Here is a 20,798-nt window from a genome sequence, read left to right as displayed (position 1 = left end):
CTCTATCCAACGATGCCAAAACGAATTCTGTGGCTCGAATGGTTCTTGAGAAACTTCGAAAAAAGCAGCGTCATGTTCAAGTGGATTTTGCAACTACAAAAAAAAATCACGCAAATCTAAAACTTCTTGAATTCAAGCCTTTTTTGAGAAAACTGCCAACATTTAATTAGCGATGGTTCACTTTCTAAAAAGGCCATTTAGTTCTCTTTGGAATGATGTAAAAACGAGTGTTCTTGCTCATTTTGCTTCCGAGAAACATGCAAAACGGGACGGAAAACATGAAACTTTTGCAATAATCTTATGCCACCCTTGCATGAAACGACGATAGTTTTTCTAATTTCATAGACAACAGAAGACAGAGGTTTTTTTTACATGACCCCCCTCCCTGACTTTAAAGCTGGATCCGCCCCTGAATGCACACCATACGGTCACTTCTTCGGGATGCAAAGGCCTTTCTGCGATTACCGAGCGAAAAATGAGACTCATTGCTGAAAAAAATTCGGTTTGTAAAATCATCATCAACGGCTTGTTGTTCAATCAGCCAATTTGCGTATGATCTGCGTTGCCCATAGTCTTCAGGCTTAAGTTCTTGAGTCAGTTGGACTCTGTACGGATGGAGCTTCAAATCCAATTGCAAAATTCGCCACAATGAGCCGTAAGACACGCCCAAATGTTGAGCACGTCGCGGAATCGACGAATTCGAGTCTTTCTCCACAATTTGAGCAACAACAACGATATTTTCAGCTGAACGAATGTTGCGATGATGCACAGGCCTTACAGTATCAGTAATCGATCCCGTCTCTCCAAATTTTTCCACTGTGTCCGAAATTGTTTGCTCTGTGGGTCGATTATGTCGACCGCAATCTGCTCGTAAAGCCCTAAACGTTGATACAGCAGAATCACCATTTTTATAGTAACATTTAATAATTTTTACACGTTCTTCGACAGTTAAACGATCCATATTCCAAAATGGCAAACCTTTAGGCAACTAAAACAAAACTGCTTCGGATGACGTTTTTAATTATATTGTTAATTATATTGTGTATGTTAAGATGTTTTTCGACTGCTTAAGCCCTTCGGTTAGATATTACAAGTACAACCATAATTTGCCTAACATTTGACGGTTTTGAGCAGCCCAGGAATGCTATTTTAGATATTAGAAGTACGATTCAATCGGTCTATTGATCTGTATGAATATTTGATGAACCCTTTTATACGATGTATCCAATCACCTTATATTGCAATATTGTCTGACTAAATATTGAACTTTTAACCTTGCAAATAATTGCGGTGCAACGTCTAACACAACGTGCAATGCAACAAGTGTATACCTATATAGATGTTTGATGTTGCAGGGAAGATTGATTGCACTTACTGTTCGAGTACAATAAATTGGAAGCGTAAGATTGCGCAAGCAATTGGGGATGTAGATGCAAAAAATGATTCAACATTGATATTTAATGAAATACGTTTTTGCCTTGTCGCGGCTTCTTGTGATTTTTTTTAAATTTATTATTTAACAACACTTTTTTTAAATGTTGAGATGCGTTAGTGACATCAGAAAAATTTACTAGCAAAGTTGTTCAAAATGTTATTTCAACTATGAATGCCCAGTTTCAAGTAAATAATTATAAAAATATAAATGAAATAAAAATCAAGTCCGAAGTTTTCACTTGAGCGACGAAAAATGGAACAATACATTATCTTCAAAGAATTTCACGGTAAAGAAAAAATTACCCACTATTCTGTCATCAAGCATTAACTTTTTAAGAATATTGATTTTTACAGTTTATAATCCAATGAGGATTTTCTGTAGAACAGTATCTGCAATTTAAAGAAAACGAATTCCCCTGATACAAAAAAGCTGCAAACTTTGCGTGGAAAAAATTGAAATCTTGGCTTGAAACTCCGTTTTCACAGTTAAAATATCATTCTGAACAAATTTTTGCTGACATCTCTTGTGCATCTCAATACATAGCAAATTGCCCTATTCGCAACATCAAAACTGAAAACCTTGCTTGTAAAGATAAATAAGATGAGGGGTTTCCATCTTAAGTGCGACACAGTGTATATACTTACCATGATGAGAAATCTCACTATCTTTATGCTCGCTAAAGATGCATTTTAAATATTCGTCCACATTGCTTACACATTGTACTGTACGTTGTATTTCATGTTGATACGCCCGTATTTATGAAGGATTAGGAAAACAGACATTTAACCAATTTCCGAATATTTGAAACTCCGTGCTGCTCTGTAAAGTCTTTGTATGTACTAAATGTATGCTTCCTTGTTTCCAGCACCAAGCCGCCGTTCAAGCTGTGGTGAGTGAGAATTAAAGCTTTCTTTTTTTCTCAGTTCTCACCCCGATTCTTTCTATTACCCTTTTTGCATGCCTAGTATTGAACCGATTTTACGTAGCTTAGTGTCCACTAGCAATTTTAGAAGGTATATAATATTTATCTTTAGTAACGGAATGTTAAATTAAGATATTGTAATTAGTTGCTATATTATTTATAAAGGGACTTCACAAAAAAGGCCAATTTGTGAATAATACGGTTAGGGCTGAATCTGAAAGTCATCATTGATAATTATAAGCAAATAAGTAAAGAAAGCAATTCCAAAACCTATCACGATTTAAGCAAATATTCGAAGGTAAATAGTAAAGACGCATCTACCAATAAATAAACGGCATTAATTTGAATTGATTAATAATATAAAATTAAGAACGAATACTATATTAGGCATTATTGCAGAAAAACCGAAAAATTCACTGTCGTTCACAAAATTTCAGGGTCATCATCTCTATACATTTCTCTACATAGGTCATGTAAAACAATTCTGATATTTGCCTTTAAACGCTTCAAGTTAACCGATGGTGTTTTTTAAACTTTAGTTTCCAAAGTTCTTAATAATCAGAAGAGTCCAGTAGGGTAAAGTCCGGTGACTTAGGCGTCCATTGTATCATTCCTTTCAATTTATTTAAAAAAATGTTAGACAGTTATCGTTTGTGAAATAGTAAAACGCTCGTCGTTCGTCTATAATGCAATAATGAACAACATTTGTTGATTTTTCGGAAGCAAAATGGGCGAGCACGCAAATTTTTTTTGAGTTACAAAATCGGTTCAAACATGACGCTGTTTTTTTCGAAGTTTCTTAAGCACCAGTTGAGCCACATAATTCGTTTTTACATCGTTGGATAGAGAATTGAAAATTCGATTCAGTGGTAACAACGTGAGTGAGGAAATTCGAGTAGTTTTGACCCAGAAAGCGAAATTTGGATATCTTACATTGAGTTACAAGAGACATAATAAAATTGTATATTTTATAAAATTTACTAGCAAAGTTGTTCAAAATGTTATTTCTACTATGAATGCCCAGTTTCAAGTAAATAATTATAAAAATATAAATGAAATAAAAATCAAGTCCGAAGTTTTCATTTGAGCGACGAAAAATGAAACAATACAATACATATCTTACATTGAGTTACAAGAGACATAATAAAATTGTATATTTTGCAGGTGAAAAAGCCTTTATTTTGTATGGATGTGGTTCGTTCGTGACAGTGATGATAATTGATTAAAGATTCCCGTTTAAATTCTAATTTGCTTGGGTTTATTGGTCTGGCTATATTTAAGCCGTTCTCAGGGTTCTCCAAGATAGAGTAAATTGTATCAGCAACAAAAGGGCGCATGTTACCAGACCAGGTAGGATTACTGGTAGAATCAATAAGGCCAAAACTAGTGTTTTATTTCTTGCCTTTATCTATAGACCGATAAACACCTAAACAGTTAACTTTTACCAAATATTTTTTTATGTTTACCTTAAAACTCAGTTGAATATAGTGATTCCTCGTTCTTGTTTTTGACGGCAAAGTTTTATAAAAATTGATATTATCGTTTCAACACCTGTGCCTTTAAACATTCATGCCTGAGAAAGGAAGTGCATGGGTTTGATTAAAACTATTACAATCCATGTTTAAAATGGGTAAACAGTGTTCATAGTTGAAAACTTTCTAGTTATTTTATCTAGTTTTAAGGGGGCTTGTTGTTGGTGTTTATTTAGGTGCATGTCTCCATTCAGGCTCAGTATTGAACTTCAAGATGGCCTCATTCTCTATTTAAGGCCACGTGGTATTCTATTTACCTTTAACTAGTGAGAGCGTTTGAAACAAACGTTTAATCTTGCGATATTTATGCATAATTCGGATACATATTAGATTGATTAATTGTGCTCTTATAGAGTCCGTATCATGTAGTATCAGTGTTCATGTAGTAGAAGTAATCTAAATTAAGAATAAGGGCGTTAAGAAAGCCTTTTGCTCTGTGGTTCACATAGAAGTGCAATTGTCGGTCATGCGACCTAGTGATTACTATGGTCCACCACCATTTTGTCTTTTCCACATTAATCCAAAGCCCACATAATTTGCTTTGCTCAAAAGCGTTAACCAGCTTTTCAGGTTGGATTTTGGACTATTTTTGAAAGTGTTTTTAGGTTGTGCGGCACTAGGAATTTTCTGTGATCTTCCGCATCAGCTCTTAGTCATTATCTTCTGGAAAAGTGTGGTAAAAGTTAACAGCCATTCGTCGAGACTCTAGATCAACTAGTACCAGTATTTATTTTCAACTAAAAGTGTTCTAATTTAATTTGAGGTTCCGCCGGCCTTTCTGCTTTTCCATCCTTCATCCACCTTATCCCATATAAAAACCTATTTTTTTGGAATGTTTACTCCTTCAACTTTGAAAATAGTTACATATTGGAGCAATATTGTAAGTTGCTGTTTCTACATCTATTCTTCGTTTGCCCTTTCGCGACTAATAGTGTTGTGTTGCTTCAGGTTTCACTGCTTTTTCCTCCGATCTTCCAATGAATATTGAGTTAAGTAAATATATCTTTCCTGGCTTTGTCCGATTCCTTCGCCTTTGGAAACGTTTTTTATGTACCGAAAATGTATCAAATATGTTTTTCTTGTGACGCTCTCAGCTAATCTGGTGACTTCAACATATTTAAAAAATATATTTTAGGGGAGTGGTTTGAAAAGGCAATCAGAAAGCATAGTTTGCACAAACACGTTTATTTGTAACTATTGCTAAAATAGAAATTGAGCTGAAGATTCCTCTAAGCGACTGACTCCTGTTTTTTTTACTTTGATTTTAAGCAAAGATAGTATTGATTTAACATTTATATACCTACAACACTTCGCTTTAAAAGCATCTATTAATAGGTCAATTATACTTGAACGGAAATCGTGACTGCACTTTGACCTTTTGTAGAGCCCAGCCAAATATTTATTCAAATCGTTATTTTCTCATACATAAAATGAGTTTGCATGCTTGCTCAATCAAGATTCTAATTTGTATTAAATTGCTATTTGCATTTAGAAGCAACGGTAAATTTTGTCGTCCATTCATACGACAAAAGTCATGTTTTTCACCATCACCCACCCAGGTAGTATTTATACCCAAGTTTATTTTATTCTTATTGATGAATTATGATTTACGACCATGCGAAATGCCATGAAAAACATACATTTCACTTACACATACATACACTTTTTGTCATTTTTCATAAAAATTGTAAACGGACGCATAGAAGTTACTCGAAATATAATTTTGTCTTTTTTGAGAATGTCGTTATGAATACCTAAGAAAAATAACGGTAAGTAGGTACAGTGGACTTAAGTCAATATATTTTAAAAAATACCTGAAAAGAAAACTGATAACCAAAAGACATTCTAATGAACAACACTTTACCCAAAATGTGATTTTCATTCTCCAAACATTACTTATGATGTAATGCCCTGCCTATCCGCTTATTTTTTGTATCTGAAAGTTTCGTTAGGAACTTGATTGTTCGTCCGTTGACAAGCTTTTTGTACTTCATACTTCCTGCATCCATTGAATAGATACGTAGCTCGGAACTTAGGGCTTGATAAATTGTTGGCTTTGCAAATTCTTGACTTTATCTCCGCTAGTGCTTTAATATAGGTTTTTTGTGGCAGGATAATGTATGTCGCTGTTTACAAGGCAGCTTCATTCCGGTTATTTATGTTCAGTTAAATGTGCCAAACAGAAATTTACGTTTTTTTAAGTTTTTCCTCACTGGTGAAAGGAGCCCTACTATCTGCTGATGTTTTTACCGCTATTTGCTCACACCCTGTACATTTTTGACAAAAATTTTTCCGATAAGATCTATTCAGAATCACAGGAACTCGATAATATTATAACATCTACAGAGTCCGATTAGGAAATACTGACAATTTCAGAAAATCGGAAAACTTAAAAATATTCGCACTGTTTAATCGGGCTTAATTTCATATTTCGGGATACAAAATTTTATTCGAATTTGGTGGACGGTTTCTGAGAAATTTAGTTTCATCCGACACTGCATATAAAAAGTGCAACTCAAAAAAGTGTACTAATGACTTCAAATTTTGAAATTATGCGAAATTTTTACATACCATTGAAATTGTGCTCCCGAGATTCTTCTTCACATTCTGTAAATGCTGGGCAAACGTGAAACAGGTGAAATTTCTCAGTCTTTGTTTATTTTGACTCAAATGTTTTGAATGTGAATATTAAATATTTCTTTTTTTTTCAGTCCGCATCGGTCAGTGTGATAGTAGACAATGAGAAGGTCAGTGGAGTATTTAGTTTACTGTTGCCTAACCTTTGGTGTTGATGTTTCTTCTATTTTCCGAACTCAGCATCGCCTTAAAATATATTTATTAATTTAGAATAGATCTGTTCTGAGACATAGTTATCCGCACAATGTTATGGATACTGTTGTGTAACTGTGTTGTTTAACTGATGCACTGGTTAAAGTTAAATCTTCCAATGGTATCAGTTTATGAAACAGCAGTTCGTATCAAATTAATACGGAACTACTTTTCGAACAGGCCTAATACGAATTAATTATTATTAGCAGTTTTAAGGTGATGCGATGTTCTCTACAGACCTCATCCATCTATCATATCGAAAACTTCCGGGTATACTTAGCATATTGCCAGTTCTTATCAGCTGAAAGGCAATTAGAAGGAGCTTTTGCACAAATCATCACATTTTTATGTAAATTAATTGGGTAGTGTGCGCATACGGCTTGATAGGGTTAGATCTACTTTCTAATCTCAAAAATTTTAACAATTTTAACAAACTTTAAGTATGTATTAAAAGAAGTTTTTGTGTTAAAAAAGACAAAAACTATTTTTTTCACTCACACATAAGAAGTGTCTCACGTAAAAGCGATAAACTGCTTGAAAGAGGGGAAATATAATGAATATACATATACATATTAATCCCTAACCGGTTTATTTTGCCGATTTTACCAGTTTTGTAAACACTGAAAGTAATGAAAGAAAAATACAAAACGACAGCACTAATTCTAACCCTATGTATTAAAAATACTAATTAATTAATTTATTTTAAAATTTTTAAACATAGATATTAAAAAAAAGCATGTTAGCAAAATTTATATATTTAAGAATCTAATCCAGTTTCAGAAGTTACCAACTTAGCCTTAGTAGTTCAATCGGTTGTAAAACTTCCCTTGCACATTTTCCACTCTATCGGGCTAATTTGAGTCTGTGCTCGAGCTATTGCTGGAAGAAGACTTTTCACATTATCTGCCCTTTCATGTATACATCTGTAAACATTTTAGCAAAAGTTCGAATATATGTAATAACATGGCTTCATATTGTGCAAGACATTCAACTTATTAGAGGATCATTAGGCGATGTGAGACTGCAAATGTTGCAAATTGTTATTGCGTATTTGCAATGCAAATTTATTTAGTTTGTATTGAATACCCCAGAAATAATATTACTAGTGAATTTACTTAAAAAACCTTCATGCGTTCACATAAGCCAATTTGCTTTTCTAGTATTTTATTGCAAATAAATTGCATATTCTGCAATTAGCAGCACTTGAACGAAAACTGTTGCGAATTTTTGAACAAAATCAATTTTTACTGCAATCTGGGTAGCATTCCATTGAACGTTTTTTTTGCGCTAAGCTGTGCACGGAAATTTGGAAAATAAAAATTTAAAGACCGACAAAAGCAGAGAATATATTACTTTTTATTCAAGATAGAACTTGCACTAACATAGTAGGACCTAATAATATAAATTGTTCCCTAGTTTGGAGAAATTTTAAAATATTAAGTTGTTAAGTGTATGTTATTGGTTATACCGTATTTTTCTAAGTATTAATTATTTCCGTTTTCATTGCCACTTGCCATCAATGCAAAACAGAATTGAAACATCTGAATTATTTTGCTTTACTTGTTAACCGATTGAACCGATCTAAAGTGCGCATAAATTCGCAAACTAATCATGTGCCTTTAAATATATAATCTATAAAATTAAAAAAAAAATTCAGTTAAACTACAAAAACGTAAAAAATTATTAAGCAATTAAATTGATTGTTTGTCGAAACCAGTTTTCTCCAAATAAACAGTTTATATAATATTATTTAAATTATTAAATCAGTTAATAAACTATCTGAATATGTTATTTTTCTTATTGTGTATTATCTATATTTATAATTTCGTATTATCTGTATTAGCTACAATAGTGCTACATAATTATCACGAGTACGATTTCCAGTTAATTTTAATCTCCTTGAGAATTTAAATTTTTATATGAATATAAAAGAAGATACGTTTAATCGGCTTAGACGGATTCTTCTGTACAACAACCTTTCACATATTCATCCAAAGTTTCATATTTGAACTTGAAACCGGGTATTTGTAATCGATCAATTTAAAAATAGAACTATAAGTGGTCCGCAGTTGGCTCGTTACGGAACTATTCAAGACATTTTTTTACTTTTTGTAGTGTGCAGTCTTGTGCGTAACTGCACGTTCTTTATAAACCAAATAAATCGTTTGCTCAATTTAGAAACTTTTATGTATTTGAACAAGAATGTTTTTTATTCGAAGGTAATTATTGTTTGATGTATGACATGGTATGGTTAATGATGGGCACATGGAGTGGAAATTGAACTGAATCCTGAGTACAGGAATCTTGCGAATTAATTAAACAGTTTTTCGAACTGTGAAAACTTCTTTATGCTTTTTTTTTTGGTGCAAAGCACTCATTCTTTCCATGATTCTCACAGATTTGTTCTTGCTATATGCTATTTAATAACGAAGCATTTTTTACGCCAGGAAACTGAATTGAATTTTTCATCATTTACGCGTATGGATTAATGCAATTTCCTGCGAATTGCTAAGGCACAATGCTAATTTTCCATCAACTCCGGCCGGAATTATACCGTTAATACCATTATCGGTTCTATTCTCTATCCTAACAGACGAAATAATGGTGAATATCCACAGTATGAAATAGTAATGAGTTAAGCGGCTATTGTTTGAAGAACTGGTGATTTTCGTTAATGTTGTTATCAACATTTTATGATCAAAAAATACCTCCGAGATATAAAATAATACGAAAGGCATTAAAGTATCAAACTAGGGCAAGCGATTGCAATAGTTTTTAAGGCACCTTTACTGGCAATCCAATATGTGCACAACAAAAAAGTAATTTCTCAAAATCATGAATTACTAAAACGGCTAAACATTTTCGATCGCTAATTTACAAAGGCTACTTTACTACAAGTATTATTATTATTACAAAAATAATCGCTAAACCTACTTCAGGCCAATTACTATACAAATATGATAAAATTATTTCGTTTCGAACTTCGGTTATTTATTCTATTGTTGATTCAAATTGATGAGGGATGTGAGTTTTCTAGTTAATAACCGTATGCCTTTTCGAGGCACATTTCAAGCAGCAAAAAACTCTGAGTTGTGCACAGAAAAACTGCCAATTAGTATTTAAAAGTTAACTCCGAGTTTTGGTTACGGTTTGTGCAAAATGTTCCTTTAAGACTGCTACTTCTCAATGCCATATAGTCTATTCGTTGCTACCTGAAGCATGCCTATAAATGTTCTCTTTGTGTTGTGCACCTTGTTATAGAAATTGCAGATGCATTTCTACGATTTTATATGAATGCATTGTAGACAAATGTTTATGAATACAATAACCTATAGTTTTCCTGCAAAATTACAATGTTTTTCTGGATGCCTTCGTTTTATGGAGATTTGGTAATTTGATGTACTCTGATGATTAGGCTTTGTAACTTGTAATAGAAGACACGATTAATTATTCAATAATTAATGAATTAATACTTTGTATTTCTTTCGGAAAACCCACAAAAATTGGAGAGTTTATTGTTAATTTTTAAAGAACTATTGCACATAACACTTGATTTGGAAATTAATTAGAAAAATAAAACAGTAAAGGAATATATAAAATAGAGTTGATGGTAAAACAATTTTTTTTATGTGAAACAGGAACAATTACATTTGGCTTTGATTGAACTGGTTATATGCATAGTTTCTATGCTAACATTTCGTGGATTATTCGTATTGCGCGAGATCATTTCATGATCTTTTGCATACCGTAAGGCAAGTAAACTAATATTTCCCTGATGTTTTCTGATTGCATTGGTGAAACTTATGTTATTAACAGTAGCATACTTCATAGTTTAGTATGTTTATCTGTCGCTACACAGTTAATAGTGATGGTATTGTTTGGTCACTGTTGATGTTATGTGTATAAAAACAATACCAGCTTAATAAAAGTAGGTTAAATCACTTAAAATGTGAAGAAGAATGTCTTGGTACACTGTTGCTCCAGGGTTGGTAAGTGCAAAGTTGCATTAGATCTTGGTGAAAAAAGGTAAGTTCAAAATTAACAATCCTGAAAAGTAATTGTATTAAATTTACTGCGAAAGAAAATGGAATATTTCACATTTAAATTGCTATAGCAGGTGGATAACTTTTATTTATTTGAAATTTGATAAAAGGCATTTACTGTCTTAAAATATTTTATATTGAACATCAATAATAATATTGCCTGAAATTACATAAAATCTACTTATTCAGTAAGTAGTTCAAGTAACTGATTGCACATTTTTTCGGTAATAAATTGTTAGAATCAAGATTTAACTCTCAAATAATTTCGTTTCAATCAATTAAACTGGAAAATTTCTTGGAAATTGTAAACTGATTGGCTTATTCCAATCATGGATTCTCTTGTTTTTCCTCTTTAGCTTCAACCTGCAAAACACCCTTTTTCCTGTAAAAGTCAGCGGTTGCACATGATCGCTTGAAAGCTGTTTCCACTTCGTCATAGGTTGAAAGTGTAGGACGTCCATAGGTTAGTGATGTAAGCGCAGGCACTGGCTTATTTTTTTCCTGCAAAAGAAGTCAAACAGAAAGTTTTCCGATTGTTAAGTTAAGTAATAAATGAAGTTTTGTTACAATAAAAAAAGGAAGCACAATGGTTTTGGTTGTTTTCAATATCATAGATATTATGAAAAAGTGAAACGCAAATTGAAGTCATCACTTGTGTTACCTACGTGAAATTCGCAGTAAAATTATGCCTAGAGGTCATCCTTTGTGACTGGCATTGTTAACATGTCTTTAGAAAAACGGTATTATACGAATAAAGCTATAACTATAAAAATAAATGTAAAATATAAGCAAACGTACTTTTTAAAAGGCTTATATTATCACTTATTTTATTGCTTTAAATTTACGATAAAGATTCCAGTAAAACATAATTCACAAACAGTAAAAAACCAGTAGGCATAAGTTTTATTAAACCTTCTAATAAATTGGTGCACACCTGCTGAAATATATTTTCTCGAATATTCGGCAAGTATCTGGTATTATCCTTCGGTTTTTTAGGATCCCATATGGGAAACGTTTTTGTGAATGCAAAATAATGATCATATTCCAACATTCGTGAGTGTTTTTGGTGATTGTTGAAGTACGTTATCTGCGGATCCAAACTCATTTCAATCGTTTTCTAAAATTAAATCAGAAAATGCGGTTGAAACATCCGAACCTAGTATACAGGGTTATCAAACGCCCAACATTTTGATTAAGGTTTTGTTAGTACAACTAGTAGATTTCATAGGATTTTACAAATGTTTGATTTTTTTTCAAATATCAAGGGAACTTCAAACGTATGGAAACAGAATTAAACACCCCATATTCACATTGAGCGCGATATAATTGGGCATCGATAATTCGGACTTTTTGAAATCATACCAGCCTGTTAGTTAAGAGCATAGACCGAAGCATACAGAAGTTATTTGTAATTTTTCAAATTTTGTTCTTCCGGTTATGCATGCTACAGATCTCCAAAAAACACACCAAACCCTAGCCAAAGTGCACACAATTTAATCTTTATTTTTCCTTTAGATTTAAATTGGGAACTCGGTTAAAACGATTTCATGAAGCTAGTAATAGAATTTACCATGCCATCTCAAATCGTTGCTCAAAATCAGGCAAATCCACTGAAACTGGTGGGGCTTTCGAGAATTTACGCTGTAGGCTGTAGTAGAAAATATTTGTTCCATGAAGTTTTGCAAGCACGAGTGGCTTGCATCTGCCGAAGCAAACAAGAAGTATTTTTTGCTCGAAAGCTTATAGGTAACGGTAACTGATTGGTTCGTTGAATACTGAAATTTTTGTGTGTGTCTTATAATATTTATGAAAATTGCTTTATCTAGGTAACATATATTTAAATGGCACGTGAATATGAGCACTAGAACGTTGATATGGTGTCTAACCTTTGGTCACCTTATAGGAATTTCCAATTCCATTAAGGGGGATAAAGGATTTATATGAGTAATGGTTATTCCGTTTCTCAGGAAATGAATAGATTCTCAGGATTTGTCGGACAGATAATAGAATCGAAATCGATTTGGTATTAATGAATGAGAAATAGGTTAGTTGCAGTTTGTCTTCGTCATTTAATGATTTCACATTTTGTTGTTCTAACATTTGATTGGGTGTTCTCATCAACGTTTGCACTTTTACTGTTTTTCCGCAACAGTAACAAAATCAGAATTATTATTATCTTTATAAAATTATATTTCTGAATCAATCCTGATGCACGTAGCAAAAAATCGAGAAATTAAAAAATCATACATTCTGGAATTTATACAGGGTGTGTCTCCACGATAGACCATTAGGGGCAGTTCTGATTCTCAATGTTGAATATCTCAAATTTGCTTTTAATCTCATATTTGAACATTTTGTAACTCATAAACAAGACCTTCATTTGTTTATATGTTAACATTTCTTGATTTTTGAAATGTGCAGTCACCTACTAAGGCTAACTTTGTACATAATAAATTACTGGCGATAAAGTATTTAGTTTTTCAATAATCTTCTTTTAATCCATTGCAGCAAAAAGCTTTTTCTTTACGTTTTAGCCATAAACCATTTACAAAATTGAAGCCCTCGTCTACGAAACTACGATTTTCAAATGTTGAATTTGAAAATAAAGTCCTTCTGCTTCTCCTAAATTCGCAAAGTTAACCTTAATAAATGATCAAATATTTTTTAAATCTCCAGTTATACCCAGTTTTCTTTAGCGACGTTTGTTGCTTGAAACGGACCATAAATATAAAAAGTTTTTAGTGATTTTAATTATTTGCAACACTCTGTAGCACATATAAAAATTGTCTCGCATTTTAAGCAGCCAGAGTTTCCGGTCCATTTTTGCACAAAACGGTTTTAAAGGGTCTTAAAAAGTTCTTCTGCTGAGTTTTTCAACATTGGTTCTTCTAGTCAATGCCTTCTATTGGTGCACTGAACAATTCCGAGAAGTTTAATTCCATAATTTTGAGTAACCCTGTACATATAATGTATGTTTATTTCTAATATATGTTTTTTATTTTTCCATTTTTTTAAATCCAGTTAAAATTACTTGTTTGAGTGGCACTAAGGGTCTATCACCGCGACAGAACCTGTATAGTAAACCAGAAGTAAGATGAAAAGGAGGGATTTACCATAATAGGTAACGCAAACACTTGATGGTTGTACTATCTTGATATCCTTCATTATGGAAGGTCTGTTGTTATCAACGCCAACAATAGTAAAGAGATTATTTGACCGGAGTTGCGGCTTATGCAAATCACCCATCACACTCTGGAACGGTTGGGTTTCCTTTTGAGGCTTTGTACATAGATTTCAGAGCAAAGCCATAACATAATATTTGCGAAAATATATAATTAAGTTCTTAAACTTTTGCTCAATTTTTTTTAAAATTTAGCTGAAAACTACATATTTCTATAGTATTTTTTCGTAGGTAACTTGGGTAACTTTCAACCAAGAAAACCTAGTTCATCTGATAGAACAAAATCACCTGCAAACAATTTGGATACTGGTTGTCTGTAGAAGGTCTATGTTTTTACTGTAATCTTCGCGGGTGAAAAGCTCATGATTTATATTAACGAGTTATCGAAGAGGAATTCGCATTTGGTTGTTTGATAGCCTGAAAATCATGCACAACGGCTTTACAACGGAATATATTGTATTGCTCAGTTATAACAATTTATTGGTTGAGTGAGAAAAGGTTTATTGGTAGAAATCTCTACATACATCCATTATTTTTGTTCAGTTATTTATTCCGGATATTTGATAATTAAAGTTAATCACTTCTCGCGGAAGTTCCTATTCATACTTTGCAATTTATTAAATAAGTGCAATGCAGTTGTAAGTAATAAATAATACATTTTTACTAACGTATTTTAACTTTTATGACTAAATAATCGAAATAATAGAAATGTATTTGCCGAAAGGGCCGACAACTATAAAATGTTACAATATCTATATGCCTCTTTGAATAAATGTATGTTTTAGTAGATATTGTTTTCGTCAATTTAAATTTGCTGTAGGGTCAGTAAAAAGGATTCTTATATATTTTTAGCAAAAAAAACTGGGGTTATTTGCGAAAGTATAATACGTGTTTAAAGTAATGTCTCTTCCTCATGAAACATTTTATTTTATTAGGGTCGCCGATATTTAAATCGCTGTGTGCGAACTTCTGCATTTTTAAAGATAGAGATGCCGCTGAATAAATGATTACATCCGCTCTTGACTGAAATTTCCGAAGCGTTATTAATGAGATTTTTTTATAATAAAAGTTTTTATTTTATTGTAATTCGTATAACTCGGTTTTGCAAGCATTATTTTAAGAGTCTGTTTGAACTGCCGATATTGCACATTTAGGTCCGGTTGTACAATAGAAGCTTAAACCTGGATGTTGCTTAACAACGTTCCAACGTTGAAGTTGAACTTTAACAGTTTAGACTGAAGTTCAGTTTAGTTGAAATCAAGCTTAAACTTCTATGGTACTAGCGAGCCCTAATGAATCATGTGTCGCACAAACGGATATAAATCGGTAAGATAATAATACATTCGATTTATGATTTTAATAAACTACCACTCTGTTTTGGATTAAAATGTATTTTTCAAAAAGTTAGGAAATCAGGACGATCGTTATCCAATTGGTAATAGCAAAAAATAATTATGCATTAATCAATAACAAAAAAATGTTTCACAAATGTATGCACATTTGCATAAATTTATATCAAATTTATGAAACAAACAGATGATGAGACTCAATTCTTTCAATAAATATTTTCAATAATAGTTATTAGTCGTTACACACAGCCAATGAAAACAATTTTAGTGATTGGTTTTGAATTCTGACACAATAAATCATTTTAATAAAAAAATTATTATTTTGCAACTATTTTAAAACGTCCTGAAAATGCGAAAATCTGAAAAACAAAGTTCAATGTTGTATCTTTCTTAAGTTTTATCGAATAATAGGGACTTGAACTAATCCAGTTCGAATCGGAAGCTGATGATTGATGCTCTTTCTTTCCTCGCCTTTCTTTCCTCGGTCAATAATATAACCGGGTGAAAATAATATTGGGGTACTTTTTAACAGTCGGTTGCAGGATTTCATATTGATTTTCCCCAATAAGACAATTCTCCTCGAATAAAACATTTCTATTCTTCAATTCGGTTCATTGCTATTTCTTATAGAGTCCACTCCAAATAAAAGCACAATTTTCAAATGCGGCACTTTAATATTATTAGCTTAATTTGAAAATACATTATGTGATTACGGGAACTCTTTTAATTTACATTTCATTATTAGTTGCATTTCATTTGTGTTTTTTTTTGTTTGATGATTAAAATCTGCCTCTGAAACCGAGCCGTTGCATTTGCTTTCAGAACTACCGAACTGGAATTTTCAAAATTAAATGTCACAAGAAGTTGGCAGAAAAAATATCGTTAAAATTACAAAGTCTCGTATATAAAGGAAATTTTATTGATCAAACATTCCAACACATCATTCTACTTTCGGTAATGCTTGAATCAGACTGTATGCAGGATGATGTAATGCCAGTGATAATATGAAACTGATTAATTCAAACAATGTCTTACTTTCAAACAAAATTGTGCAATAAAATAAACTATTGTTTCATTATATTATTTATGATCCTCAAGTAAATCTGTGAGCGCAATTAATCAAAATAATCAGACCCACTATCATGCATAGATAAGCATCGCATGAATAAATTTAGGTTTCATAATAGCCCTTCCTAGCTTTACGTAAATACAATCTAACATAGCCCTAAATAAACAATGAGGTCAGCTGCGGGTTCAATGCCGAGCTTGAAAAAAAACATGCAGTTAAGTAAACATAGGCAGTGAGTGCCGAGAAATTTCAAGCTGGACATAAGAAATATTTAAAATGTTTACATTTGCTTGCTGTGGTTATTGTGTTCTTTTACATACATTTTTAAGGCTCTGCTGAGCGCAACTTTTCCTTCATTATAGTCAGATATTTTACGGTTTATTTTTGCTCGGGTTCTGAACGGTAACTGTATAATTGAATTTTTTGAAATAAATGAGCAATTTTTAAATGTTCCTCAAGTCAATGCGAATCAGTGCAGTACTCAGAGAATTTTGCAGAAGTAAATATTGATCCTTATGTTAAAAATGTGGGAATCGCAGACCTTTATACCTTCTGTAACGGATTTTCCCAGGTAGAAATGCGCTATACGGGAAAACCAGCTTTTTGACATGGGCAGTTTGAAAAATGTAGAAAAACTGAATAAGCACGTTGAATTTCTGAAATTTCGGCTCAAGCAGACAATTATTCTGAAGCTTAACTTCGGCAAAACTCCAATCCTCTGTTTCTTCTCCGTTAGAAACTACGAATGTTCAAAAACAGCAACTGATTTATTTATTCATACCAAATTGATATAAGCAAAAATTTGAAAATTTCCCAAAAAAAAACCGTCTGTACAAAATCACCCTTGGTTATAGGTTTGCAAAGTTTCCAACTATAATCTCCACAGATTTGAAAATGACGAATTTTTGAAGTTCGAACTGCACAAATGCAAAAATAACTTTTTTTATTTTTGTTAGCAATTTTCAAAATCCTCTCAAAATCAATGTGATCTTTTAATTTAATTCAGTTTGATAAAACTTAAAAAGGGACAATTCACAAATTTCCAGAACCTCAATGTTTGATACTTTGCAATTTGTTATACACAATGTCCCAAATAAAGAGCGCACTGCTAAATTTAAGTACAAAATTTCACAATTTTGCAATTTTACTCGATTTTGCATCGCAGGCGTAATTAATTTGATTAATTAACATTATTCATTCAACATTAATTCTTAATAATTAATTAAGATTACACTGAAAACCAACGAGAGCCTCAAACACCCACCAAAAAACGATGCTTACACACATTTAAAAATGTATATTTTGTCCAGTATAATTCATGCAACGATAAGCAAATTCCTGGACACCCGTGGATACAAAAGTTTCGTTCCAAGCGTACATATTAAGATCACTATAATGAAAATTATGGAATCCTGCATTTAAAACACATTACTTATTATACATATTATGTCTATAATATGCAGTGGACACCCACAATTTTCGGTATATTAATGCCGTTTGCAAGGAAAAAAAATGCCAACCTGGATCTGGATTTTGTGATTTCAAAATCTTATCCTCTTGCATACTTTTGTTGCTAATTCAGCGATCATTTATTAAGTGCGCATCATGTTCTGTAAGATTATGAATACAATCTAATCATCTAACTGAGAGTGAACTTAATTATTTTCAAAACAATTATATTTGTAACAAACTGCGATAGTTTGTAATGATAAAACAATGACATAGTTAAACGTTTTCACTATTTCTGTTACCAATCACATTTTTGCGAAGCAAATTTCAGTACAATATCACGTGATTGATCGTGAGAGTTGAGAAGAGCGTCTCTATATTGTATATTTATCTAATACAAACCAAATAGTGTGCGGATTCAACGTTCAATTATTTTAAATGGCTTCTTAATAGCAAATTCAAAATGAGATCAAAACTCAAACACTATCACGAAGTGATTTCAATTTCATTCATTTTCAGGTAGGTGCAACTTATTATGAGTAAATTAAATATGGATTTTTCTCTATACACTGGAATTGCGTGCTTCATTACGTTCGTATCTCATTATCTGCTAACGGAATTATAAATAGTACTTTAGAATTTCACTTACCCATCCATTATTTTCAATTCGGCTCCAGACTTCCTCTCTATTTTTCAAGCTGGCGGTTGGCGTAAGCCATGTTGCTTTCGGCATCTTGTAGAACAAATATAAAGAGTTTTGTAAAGCGCGTCAATAAAACCTAAATAAAATTTTTAAAAGTACATAGATATGCCAAAGTCACCGTCAGAAACATCGTTACATTATTATTTTTTGGGTGTCTCTTAAATACAATACTATATTATATACCTAGGTCGAGAAGTAAGCTATTATGCATTAAGCTTTGTGGGATAATGGCGCATCAGGACTTTTATTGGCCGGAAACCCACCGGCTGGTTAAAACATTAGAAATTAGCAAATATTTCTACAAGCATTCTTCAGATGAAAACTAATTGAGTTTTTAAATTATAAAAATATTTGACTTTCCAAACAGTAGACCCGCTAGAAAGAAGGACTATGAAAAAACAGGGGAGATTGGAATTATTAAATGAGAAGTTGAAAAAGATGCTGAAGAAAAACAACTCCTTTTGATGAGTTTTAATAATCCCTCACTTTTGCTAAAGCGGTGAGTGGGAAGTCAAAAGTTCTTACAGAAGATCGAGTGTGCGATAGAGAAACGTTGAAATTATTGGAAGTTAAAAAACGAACCTGCCAACATCGGCTTTGATTTTTTAATTGTCAATCCAAAATGTTCTCTTCATTTTTGTTATAAGCAAAAAAGGTTTCTACTACTTCGTCACAATTTTCTTCGGACTATTATTCATTTTGCTCTTGAATATTGATCTCAGTATACCAAAAGGTGCCCAACCAGGTCTAATTAGCGAGCTTCTGGCCTTACACTCTTTACACGCCATCAAATCCTTTAATTGTTCTTACAGATCTACACATGTTAAAAACATGATATTAACAATGAAATCTTTATACTTTCTTCACGTATAAATTCATACGAAGTAGACTTTCTCACTAGTCTACTCCATCAATACGAAAATCAGTGCATAGTTACATCAAATATAGCCTTAAGTAATTACATTCGAACTTGCGTGCCTCGAACAGCTTTAATTTTCAAGCTCTTGAATGTTGTCATCCTTTACATAAGCGGTTTTTGATCGAGTAATAGATCAAACCGAACGACACCTCAAATTTGCATTTTGGTAGCCGGGGCCTGGCAGGCATATTTTATGAGAACTGACGTTTTTAGAATCATCCTTTTCAACATCAGTCGATAAATATTTTTAATGCAGATATTAGAAGACCAACCTCGAAAGAAAATATTTCGCTGGAAAATAATATACTCGCAAACACTGGCAATTCATCCAAAATAGCTACATAATTTCAACACAGCTATTATTTATTTGAAAAGACCACATCTCAGTACAATCAAAACCGCTGCAGTGTAGCAAAACTTCATATTTTTCCGCCGAGTTCGTTTTAGGACGGCATGGCTTTGCTTCGCTTTGTTCGACTCCAAACAAAAACTTCGAGAACGCCAAATAAGACCAAAAGTTTGTTCGTCTATGTGGTTTTGAAAGCAAAACAAAGTATCGCCTGTCTATGTTCGTTCATTCACAACGGCAGATTGTAAATGGAATTTCTTTTCCAATGTTATTGATGTGAGGTTTCGGCGTGTACAAATTGGTTAGAAGATGATTTCGATTTTAGATTTTCTGCCGTGTTGTTGTTACACGGCCAACATTCGTTTTATGTCTCTAACAGCTTCGCGTATGGGTTTAGAATTTTATTTCTAAAAAAACTCTGTAGTCTTATTTAGGTTTACTTCGCTTCGGCTTTCTTTATTACATTATTTAAATATGTGTATTATAGTGTTATGATAGCCATTATCAAGTGAATTAATTATGAATATAGAACCCAGGGATAATTTCATTTAGATATCCATGATTATGGATCAATTTTTATCAAAGTAACTGTATCAAAGTAAAAACTAGTTTTTCATCACACATTCGTTACATTACTGTATACAATTCCATAGTAATTAAATTTCGATTAAGTAGTTACAATATTTGAATTTCTATCTGTAACTTCCATTCAACTTGCCTTAATTTTTTTGGCAGAATTTAAAAATGTAATCATATATAGGGCATAGTAAAAAACGTAAGTTTGATGCATAATATTTTTCGGGTATAGTTGGAACTAATTTTCAAATGTGCCTCACTTAAAAATCGAAGTCATTAAAAGTTGAATACCTTTTGGTTCTCGTGAGATCAAGTCTCAGATTTGTTGACACTCGGTCATTTTGTTAATTCCATTGGTAGTACAAAAGCTTACTTCATTATCAGTAATAAATGTATAAACTAAACTTTTTGGAACAACATACATACAAATTTCCCATTATAA

The 20,798-nt window shown here is 32.4% G+C and overlaps 2 protein-coding genes across 8 annotated transcripts in view; one reads left to right on the top strand and one right to left on the bottom strand.

Moving 5' to 3' along the window:
- The window catches only part of LOC109540478 (sodium/potassium/calcium exchanger Nckx30C), a gene marked incomplete at its 3' end in the record, with an annotated part of 47,133 nt that overhangs the window by 7,859 nt on the left and 18,476 nt on the right, over positions 1 to 20,798 (top strand). For 4 of the 7 annotated variants that reach the window (XM_048667850.1, XM_048667851.1, XM_048667845.1 and 1 more), the window contains 1 exon segment: positions 6,601 to 6,636. In XM_048667850.1, the coding sequence (XP_048523807.1) occupies positions 6,601 to 6,636 (36 nt within the window). 7 annotated transcript variants of the gene reach the window in all.
- LOC109540480 lies at positions 10,875 to 18,656 on the bottom strand. The gene is made up of 3 exons (XM_019908891.2): positions 18,459 to 18,656; positions 11,696 to 11,878; positions 10,875 to 11,262 (listed from the first exon to the last, which is right to left on the bottom strand). The coding sequence occupies exons 1-3, from the start codon at positions 18,540 to 18,542 to the stop codon at positions 11,089 to 11,091; spliced, it is 441 nt and encodes a 146-aa protein (XP_019764450.1). The 5' UTR covers positions 18,543 to 18,656; the 3' UTR covers positions 10,875 to 11,088.

This window comes from Dendroctonus ponderosae, unplaced genomic scaffold, assembly GCF_020466585.1.
Source record: "Dendroctonus ponderosae isolate FM_Combo_2020 unplaced genomic scaffold, Dpon_F_20191213v2 Dpon_F_20191213_6, whole genome shotgun sequence".
In the NCBI taxonomy this organism is placed as follows: domain Eukaryota; kingdom Metazoa; phylum Arthropoda; class Insecta; order Coleoptera; family Curculionidae; genus Dendroctonus; species Dendroctonus ponderosae.
Note: the sequence above shows the minus strand (reverse complement) of the source record. Positions and strands in the feature narration are given on the sequence as shown.